This window comes from Condylura cristata, unplaced genomic scaffold (genome assembly GCF_000260355.1).
Source record: "Condylura cristata isolate star-nosed mole 26May11 unplaced genomic scaffold, ConCri1.0 scaffold00004, whole genome shotgun sequence".
Lineage (NCBI taxonomy): Eukaryota > Metazoa > Chordata > Mammalia > Eulipotyphla > Talpidae > Condylura > Condylura cristata.
This window is the reverse complement of record NW_004567105.1, coordinates 71,037,014-71,047,086: the sequence shown is the minus strand read 5'-3', so window position 1 is coordinate 71,047,086 and position 10,073 is coordinate 71,037,014. Positions and strand designations below refer to the sequence as shown.

Genomic DNA, 10,073 nt, shown 5'->3' with positions numbered 1-10,073 from the left:
AAAAAAAAAAATGCAACCTGGGTCTTGCATACCTCTTCTCAAGAAGAGATGCCTGTTAAGGCGGTTTATGTGTAAATACAGTGTCTCCCTCTGAGGGAGGTGGGCTGTTTATGCTACTTCAAAAGCTTTTCTTGGTGGGGAGGGTGGAGAGCAAGTTTTTATTTGGTAGTATTTCAAACTTCTAGAAAAGTTATGAGACTAGCACAAAGAATTCTCAAGTCCCCCCACCCCAACCTCTCCAGTTAATATTTTACCACATTTACTTTATCTGTTTCCCTCTCTATATATAAATATAGTATTTTTTTTTCTGAGTCATTTGACAGTAAGTTGCAGGCATGGTGGTTCTTTACCCCTAAACTTCAGGGTGCATTTCCTAAGAGCAAAGGCATTTGTAAATAAACATGAGGTAATCATAAAAACCAGGAAATCAACAGGGACACAATACATTTCTCTAACCTACAGATGTATTCAAAGATTTCCGCTGTCCCAATAATGTCCTTCACAGCACATCCAGCCAGCAGATCACCTCCACAATTACCAGGGCCAAGAGCCAGCCCCCCAGCATCCTGCCGAGGTGGATGAGCCTCGGCAAGGAGAGCAAAGAGCAGCAAGCACATCCCAGACACAGCCGGATGTGACCCCTGAAGACACATCTCTCTGAGGATCTCCCCTCAAGCAGTCACGGCTGGACGGCTGGAGCTGGCCCTGGGTGGGCTGGCCCCAGAGAGAATAGCACCCCAGGCTCCAGGTCCACCAGACTTTTTGTCCCTAAGTCTACATCAGCTTAAACAAAACCTCTGCACCAGAGGGGAGCCTGCCCATTGCTCTAGCTTACCTGCTAGATAAAGGAAATTTGAGAGCCCTCACTTAATCCAGCTGCCCAGAGCAGACGGAGGAAGACCCAAGTCACAGGCTGGTTGTCTGCTACTCCAAACACCAACCTGCCCCGAAGTCAACCGTGGTGTAGAATCCTTGCAGTGCCCCACACTTCAGGAAGGCTTCCTGCGCGCCATCAGTGGTGAACAGAACCACTTTATCACCCAGGTAGTAGTGGAACTTCTTCTGCAGGAAGCGCAGGTAGTCATAATCACAGGAGAAGTAGCTGCCATATTCATTTTCAACCTGCACGTTGGAAAAAGGAGGGAGAAAGATATCAGACCCCTATGCAGTCCTTCTAACCCAAGGCTTTGTCTAGAGAAAAATACCTGAGCATCCGCTGGGATGAGGCTTAATGACTGTCAGAGGGATCCCCTACCCGCCCCTCAGCCCTCAAACCTCACTTTCCAAAAAGCAAAATACTCAGCATAAAATCTTATCTTCTTCCCCACCCCAAGTAAGAGAAAGAAAACCAAAGTATTGTGTTAGTTTTCAGATTGCAGTGATATTCTCCTTTATAATAGATACTTTAAATATTATATAAGTAACACCTGCCCATGACAGAAATATAGAAAATGGAGAAAAAGGAAAAGAAGATGGAAAAATCATCTGTTAATGGGTTGTTATGAGGATTAACTGTATCAATACAGGCTCTGCACATGACCGGGTGCCTGGGGGTGGCTTTAAGTAAATCTTTTTAAAAAAAGAAAATAAAATCATCTAACATTGCCAGCAATGGATGCAAGAGGAAACACTTCCCACTATGGCCAACTTTCCTCTCCTTTTCAGGGTTCATATTTCATTACATTTTTTGTGGCATTTCAACAACCAAAAAGTGCAGAAAGGTGTGAGCAAAAATTGATGGAGGGCAAGGTAGAAAAATGCAGGAAAGTAAAAAAAACCTGAGAGCAAGAAAAGAAAGAAAACCCAGCTGTGTGGAGGCGACACACCCAAGAGCTGCACTTGGAATCGTCAGACAGGGAAACGTGGCTCCTGTAAGTCTACCCAGAAAGCTCAAGACACGTGAAGGGACATCAAGAGCTATCCGTCCTTCTTGAGCAGCCCCCGGTGTCTCTCCACCACACAGCATCAGAACGGACACCCTGGTCCGCTCACCCTTCGCATAGTCTAGTGAGCTACACCCAAGGGCCAGGACATGGCCATGTTCCTTGCACCAATGACCAGACCCTACAAGCCACATCTAGGACTTTTCATAAAAAAGAAATCTGGCCTATCCTCCCCAAAGGAGTAGTATACTGCGCCCGTCGCTCCTCTAGGGTACAGCCAGTTTTACATAACTTTACTCTTTTCACTAAGAGCTTCCTCGGTGAAATGCCCAGTGAACCAGGGTTTACGTTTTACCATGCAATTTTCCAATCAGCATTGAAGGTCCCAAATGATCCCACGGAAAATAAAATACTTGTCATGTGATATACCCCAGAGTACACAAGTCTTTGAAGAGCAAAAAGCACATGGAAGGAGAGTAGGGGCAGGAAGTGGGGAGGAAGCATAATGCCCCAATTCTCTGCATCCGCTTTCTGTAAGGGTCTGAACTGACTGTGCTAAGCAGTGCAGACACCAAAGGGGTTCGGCTCCTGCTGCACCTTGCAGCCAGAGGGCAACTTGCTGCACAAGAGAGAGACACAGGTCACAAGATCAGCGGGCCAAGCTTGCACCTGCCAGGTGGGTGACTTGGGCTTAGTCTGGTAATGTCTTAACTAGCACAGGGTCTAGTACATGACAGGCATTGAAAAATGATAACAACTTCCAAATGCCACTTAAATAAATGGCCTTTGGTGCCGTTGGCATTGGCTGTTAGGGAAACCAATGTGTGAGGCTCAAGTCGGCATCACTCCAGTATCGCTTGCGGAGAGAGGAAGCGCCCCCACCCGCCCACACTTGTCTCCATGGTTACCTGCACTGTTATAATGGGCCCTCCATTCTGATACAGGAGAGGCCTCATTTTGGGCAGAAGGACTCCCAACCACTTGTTCACAGCCTCAAGGTAATCTGCAAACAACACAGGATTCACACCGTTACACACCTGTTAGTACAAACAGACGCAGCCCCAGGTCTGGCCGAGAGATCGGGGCATTCTGGATTCAGCAGCTACCTTCTGGGAGGGGGTAAAGGTCTGATAAAATTTTCCCTGCAAGGAATTGTCTCCTCAGCTGAGCTCCCAGTCCAGTGGACGAGGACTGGGGCTGGCCTCTGTCCCCACCATGGGCACAAAGTCAGCATTGCAGGCAGCATCCAGCCCAGGTGTGTGGCATGAGGGGAGGTGTGGCTCGTGGTGTATCTTTGTCACTGCAGAGCTTTTTCATTATTAGAACTTAATTATTTATACTTAAAACCTAAAACTAAACTTAAAAACTTATACTTTATTAGAACTTAATTTTAAAAAGTTAACTTTTACCTTGTCAACTGGGGATACTGGAGTTGCTCTAAGGATTTAACCAGATAATATGTGTGAAAATACTGGTAATAAATGAACCCAGCGTGCAAAATAGTAATACACTAAGAAAGAAGCACATGTTGAGAATAATGTAGCAGCCATTTACATGGTGGATGTAATCAGTGTTGCTACTCTTTGACTAACTTCACCATCAGCATCACCAAGAGAAACGGAGGTCTTCAGAAGCTAGAAAGGCAGCTAAATGGGACCTTCTGATTGGTGAGCGTTTAGAGCTAAAATAACTTCTAGCGGTCTAAAAACACAAGCAAAAAACTATGACGAAAATAAAACTCTGTAAAAAAATAAGCAAAGAAATAACAGGCACTTCAGCTACAGAGCAATTCAGTGACAGCAGACCAGAAGCTACAGCCGCCATTTTGTTAGCTGTCCTCACTGGTAGTGTAATGTACTAAGACCATAGGGGGAGAAAACATTATTATTATTACTACTACTACTACTACTGCAAGTATCATCATCAATTTATATATTTTCTAAGTGTTTCAAATCATTATTTTATTGAGGTACCACTGGCTGTATATGATTGGAGGCACAGATTGCACCTCCTCAGATGTATGTCACCACACCCCCCATTAACAACATCTGTCAGTCAGCCACACGCAGCATTCAGTGCTAATTTGAAAAGTTACCATTTTGCCAGCAAGATTTGGCCCTATAGTTCCAGAAAGCCATACGTTCTGCGCCCTCACACTTTGGGGTTGTTCAACACCCAGGCTTTCACTAAGCTGTTAGAAATGTTTGCACAGAGGGGCCCCAGGCTTCAAAATACCTGGCCCCTTTGCTATTATCTAAATTTTCAGAATTTCTCTCAAGCCCTCTGCAAGAACTTACCTGGATCAGAAGAACGGAGAACAATAGATGGTTTTTCTAATAGCCAAGCAGGTAATCCTCCCTAGGACAGGGGTAGAAAAGGACATGATGAGGAAGCACATTCCCTGGATGGTACCAGGGAGACAGGGATGACTGGCAGTGAGGGCGAGAGCAGTTTCAGGGAGAAGGGGTACTCAATTGTGCTGGGCTTCAACTCTGAATTATAACATCATAAAAATAAGCTCATCACTGGAAAAGATCGTGCTTAGTGAGATAAGCCAGAAAGAGAAAGAAAAATACCGGATGGTGTCACTCATAGCAGGACCAGGCGAGAAAATAACAAAAATAATGAACAACCATATACCAGAGACATTTTGCGGGGGTGGAGTGGGGAATGGGATCAAAAAATGGGGGGTGGGGGGGGGAGGGAAATGCACGGGATTATGGTGATGGCACACGGGTGACTTGGTGATGGGAAACCCACGGGGATTACAATTGAGATGGGAAAAAAATGTACAGAATGATGTAAAAATAAACTTTTGTTAAAAAAAAAAAGCTCATCAGTTGTGAAGAAAGAATTTTGAGAATCAGAGCCTTTTGTACAGATTATTCCACTTTGCTCCATCATTTCCTTATGGGATAGACAGAACCCATGCTACTGTCTGCCTTTTATAGAGCAGGACTTCCAAGGTAAAAGGTACCGTGCTGGCTGGCGTCAGATTAGAGTCTCATTCCCACTGCTCCCTTCACTTGGCCCTGGCTTCCTCCTGCCAGCCTGTCCCGTGCCTCCCTGGGCAGCCACACTCACCATGTCCCACTCCGCGCAGATGTAGGGTCCAGGCCTCAGGATAACCAGTAGGCCCAGCTCCTGTGCCAGTCGAATAAAATGTTCCACATCATGCTCCCCAGAAAACTGGTACTGTCCCTGCTGGGGCTCATGGAAGTTCCAGGGCACATACCTGTCAAGACACGCACATACCTGTCAAGACACGCACAGCCCTTTTCTGGGCACTGGACGAAGTAAGTAATAGCGGGGGGAGGGGCAGGTTCTTAGGACGATGGCTAACGCATGGATTAAAAGGAAAAGAAAAGTGGGGAAGTCTGGCCAAGAAAGATTATCTGGAACCTGGAGATAAAGGAAGACCGCGTTTCCTTTTGATGTTACACTGGAATGTTGTCCTCTGGGCCTACCTAAGGGTTCTGCAATCGCTGGGGAAAATATTTTGTTTGACTTAGTTTTTAGTCTTGATAGGGGTATGACTCTGAAGTTATAAATTAACTTGTAGATGTTTGCCTGCTAGAGATGTAAATGATTATTGTTACAGGGAAGATAACTCTAAAGTTTATGGTTTCAGTACCTGTTACTATAATAACTAGACTTAATTCTAATGATAAATTCCCTCAGCATTGCTTTCTTTTTTTTTTTTTTTAAGATTTATTTATTTGTGTATACAGAACTGGGGTACAGGCCAGAGGCTCAGGGGTGGCGAGAGGCTTCACCAGAGACAGAGTGGGGAGCAGAACAGGCAGATCAACAAAGTACACTGCTGAGGGGAGTAGCGGGCAGGTCAGGAGAGATCTGCCATGCCATGGGTCACCTCCAGGGCAGGGATCGAACTCATGCTGCGATGGCTTTAGTTTCTTAGTGCTGTGCTTTAACCCACTGCACCACCAGGGAGGACCCAGCATCGCTTTCTTGATTATGGAAACTCTTCCTCAAGTTCTCCTGCAAACCATCTTTACCATCCAGTTAGTTCCTTCGTGAATACGTTTGACACATCTTCACTATCTCTAAGTGCTGTGACTCATATTTTTAGCTTTTTGTAATTATATTATCCATATGTCATTGGACTAAGGTGTTCTAGGGAAAACAAGAGAAACAGCTCAAAATTTCAGATGGCTGCAAATATCTAATCATCATGCTGTATGCCCGATACCAATAAAATGTTATGCCTCAGTAACAAAAAAAGAGAAAAACCTCCATGTCTCGAATCTCTGAACAATCTACAGAGCAATAAACCCCCAGGACATATAGACCTCTCCCTTTGGCTACCTTTTGAAAAGGACACCTTCGTTTTGAGTTTCCACAGCAGCTACCCAAGCAAGTCAAACTTGGTGGGGTCACACTTAAGTTTATGGCTTACAAAGAATGCCCATTCTCACTTAATGCTTGACTATATATGTCAGTAGTGGCAGATGAACGTCAAAGTTTATCAAAACAATCTTTACAGATACTCTTAACATCAAAGGAAAATGCCTTCCATTTTTAAAGGTCTGTGTGAGATGATGGATGTTAACTCACTGACTGTGGCCGTAATCTCACAATATCTGTAAGTCCAGTCATTATGCGGTGCTGCATGTCAACTATATAGCTGCATAGTTGTCACCCTGGAGCACGTCTAGGGGGCCCATGACAAGGTCTCTTTCATTCTCTGGGGGAGATAATATATATATAAACCTTTGTCAATTGTATCTCAATGAAACTGGGAAAAAAGTCTTTCAATGTGGCGTAAACATTAAAAGCAATGGAAGAAAATGGGCCCTCCCTGGTGGCGCATGGAGTTAAAGCACAACACTATGAAGCTAGCTGCAGCCACTTTAGCACAAGTTCGATCCCTGGCCAGGGAGGTGACCCACATGGCGCGGCAGACCTCTCCTGACCTGTCCACTGCTCCCCATCAGCAGTGTGCTTTGTTGATCTGCCAATTCTGCTCCCCACTCTGTCTCTGGTGAATCCTCTCACTACTCCTGCACCTCTGGCCTGTACCTCAGTTCTGTATTCATAAATAAATAAATCTTTAAAAAAAAAAAGATAAAAGTGATGAAAGAAAATACAGAATTTTATCAGTCCTAATTACTAGCTATAAATTAAATATGTCCTGTGAAGCTTTAGAAAAATGAAAATAGAAGTGCCAAATGAAACATATTCATTTCTTGAAAAATACCTTCTAATATAGAATCAGAAAATCTCCAACCTAGTGTGTCCTCCTGACTAGAGATTCTGTCAGGAAGAGCATGCAGGAGATGAAGCACCACCGCTCCTCCCAGTTTCCTGGCCGCATGCTGCACAGACACAGACTGAATACAAGCCACCCTCCACCCTCACCAAGAGCTCTTTGATGAGTTGAGGGTTCCCTGGAATAATCCTGGTCTCCTAGAACTTAGCACTCCAACTACAAAACAGGAACCAGTAAGCCTTAAAACAGAATAACAAATGTGATTCTTCCTGCCCATCTGTCCCAGGAAAACACCTCTGGATTTCCTGGGTTTTTATGTGGTAAAGTTATCACATCAGCCCTGCAAAAAAACAGTGGCTAGACCCCATACCTTCTCCCCATTTAGCTGCTTTGCAATCACAGAAGAGATGAGAAGAGATAATTACTAGCCGACATGATAACCACTGGCTAGCTATAGAATTCTCCAGAAGAAACAGGAACCTATGTTTCAGAATCTACTGACAAGATACATTTCCCTGAGCGTTGACAGAAGCAGTGGTTGCCTGCAGACATCCTTCCTTCAAGGTCCTCATGGACCTCTGGCCAGAGACATGTGCTGGGCACGTTTCGGTTTCAGAAGCTGTACAGGGGATGGTGGTACCTACCTACCTCAGAGAAGTAGAGTCGCTATGTAAAGTGCCGGGTAACTGATCATGAACCATGGTCAACGGCTGTTCTCCCTTCTGCCTTTTAAAGTTATTTACGTCATCATTCCTGATGACAAAGTTCAAGTTGTGGAAGAAGGACAATCCAGCTTTTTGACAAGCCTATGCTCTTTTCCCTTTTCGGAGCACGAAAGAGCCGCACGGAGACGTGCAACTGTCCCGCTCTGGGGCAGGGGCCGGGGCCGGTGAGGGGACGCCCGCTGCTTACGTCTGGATGGCATTCAGCCCCGCCATCTTCATCTTCAGCAGCCGGTCCTTCCAGTAGAAACGGGGCACTCGGAAATAGTGAATGCTGCCGGAGATGTAGCGGAAGGGTTGGCCATCCTTGAGGAAGCGGTCGTGCTTATAGTCAATCTCGAAAGTCCTGGGGGAAGCGTCCTGCGGGACAAGGAGGGGACCACGTGAGAATTTCCACCTTCCCCCTTTCAGAAGCAAGTGACGCCCGGCTTATTTACGTTGCTGGTTGTGCTGATGCTTGGTTTCTGGGCTATGGAACAAATCACTGCCAAGCCAGGTCTGCCTGCCAGATGCCCTCAGTGACAGCAATCCTGGGAGACCCACGTGTAGGGGGTTCTGTTGGCTTTCCTTCCAGACACCAGCATGAATCTGAACACCAGTGGCTGGGACGCAGAAGGTACATTCCCACAGAGGGCATTCTGTTGCAAGTGACTCTGTCACAAAGGCCCCTGCGCTCCTCTCCGTGGCTATGACCCACCTGGGCACTGAATGTACCTCAACAGTAATGTCACCAGGTCCACCACCACCCACTTTTAGGAGAAAAGCACAGCTGGAACCTGCAGGGCTGAAAGCAAGGGGTTGGGAGCTCAAGACCGGAGGCCACATCGCAGAAGCCCCTCTACCGCCTTGCATTTCTTCATCTACGCATATGCAGACACCCTAGCTGCAAGAACTCTACAGCAATGTTTTTTGAATTGCGGGCTTTGACCCAATGTGTGAGTCAGCAGCTCGAAAAGCTTGATATGGGTGATGAGGGGCACCTTTTCATGAAAGAAAACAGCGGAGTTACATACATACGTCTCTTCACAATGTTGCAATGTTAGAAATATTTCTAGCATTCGTGTAGATATTTCTAGCATTCATGCTGAGAAATACGGTTTGGAGGTGAATTTAGGAGCTAAAATGTTTGGATTTGAAAGGCCTCGCAGGGGAGGCTGAGACTGTGGAACACTGCCCTCTAGTGGACAGCACCATGTCTTAGCGCAAGAATCCAATTCACGTGGTGGTGAGGTTCTTCCTGCAACTTTTGGCTTCCAAAGGTCAAAATACTATCTTTTTAAAAATGCTTGTTTTCTTCCACAGCAGTACCATGTTCTGTAGAACTTGGGGTTGCCCCTGTGCCCATCTGGAAACAACTGTTTGAGTGCACAAGTGCTAGGTCACACCAGGAGGTCAAAGTACTGGGCTTGAAAGTTAAACAACGTCTAGTAGCTTATTTAGCAGCTACTTTAGCGGCAGTTTATTGAGTCACACCTCACAATTCTAAAAATCATGATAAAAAACAAGAATGCCAATTTAATATACACGTATTTTTCTAGTAAACAGGCTTTAGTTGTTTTTCAAAGGCAAGAATCTCCTAAAGGAAATCACAAAAATATACTGATGATTTTTCACACCTGGTGCCCCAAGGGATGGTTTTGAAACCACGTTCATAGCATGTATATGATGAATTGTCAAATAATTCATCTAGAATTCAACCAGTTCTGTGAGTTTAGAGGAGGCTCCTGAGTTGGGAAAATTCTTTGCACAGGTAGAAAAGTAGAAGGCAACTCTGAGCAGAGCTGAGGCTGGGAAAGGACTGTTTGAAGTCGTCTTGTGCAGGGAGAGGGAGTTCCAAGGAACAGGAGACAGGCTGGTGAGAAATGATCGGCTTTGTCTCCTACAACAGGGTGCCATCTCTGCATCCAAACCATCGCCAAGGCCCATGAGCTCCCTACCGTGTATTTACAACTACGCCCAAGCACCTCTACGGGCTGCGTATCAGAGAGAGGAGCCACGCAGATGTGGCCTCTACACTCCTGACATGTCCACCTAGCACAGGAGAAGGTCAAGGCCCCACACAGGAGATGGTAAAGCAAGGATCAAATCAAACTCTCTACCTGCAATGATCAGAAATCATACGGTGGTGATATTAAGATGGGCACGTCTCACTGTAGGTAAATTTATGTTCAAAGAAAATAAAGACAATTATGTTCAAAGAAAATAAAGACAATTATGTTCAAAGAAAATAAAGAC

The 10,073-nt window shown here is 45.4% G+C and overlaps 1 protein-coding gene across 3 annotated transcripts in view; it reads right to left on the bottom strand.

The window, feature by feature from the left end:
* Nucleotides 1-10,073, bottom strand: part of GLB1 (galactosidase, beta 1) — a 65,747-nt gene that overhangs the window by 40,745 nt on the left and 14,929 nt on the right. For 2 of the 3 annotated variants that reach the window (XM_012720442.1, XM_012720444.1), the window contains exons 2-6: nt 8,029-8,198; nt 4,968-5,118; nt 4,181-4,241; nt 2,792-2,886; nt 942-1,122 (exon numbers count right to left, since the gene is read on the bottom strand). In XM_012720442.1, the coding sequence (XP_012575896.1) occupies nt 942-1,122; nt 2,792-2,886; nt 4,181-4,241; nt 4,968-5,118; nt 8,029-8,198 (658 nt within the window). Of the gene's footprint in view, nt 1-941; nt 1,123-2,791; nt 2,887-4,180; nt 4,242-4,967; nt 5,119-7,764; nt 7,917-8,028; nt 8,199-10,073 lie in introns of those variants that run through there. The other variant, XM_012720443.1, reaches the window with a different exon arrangement.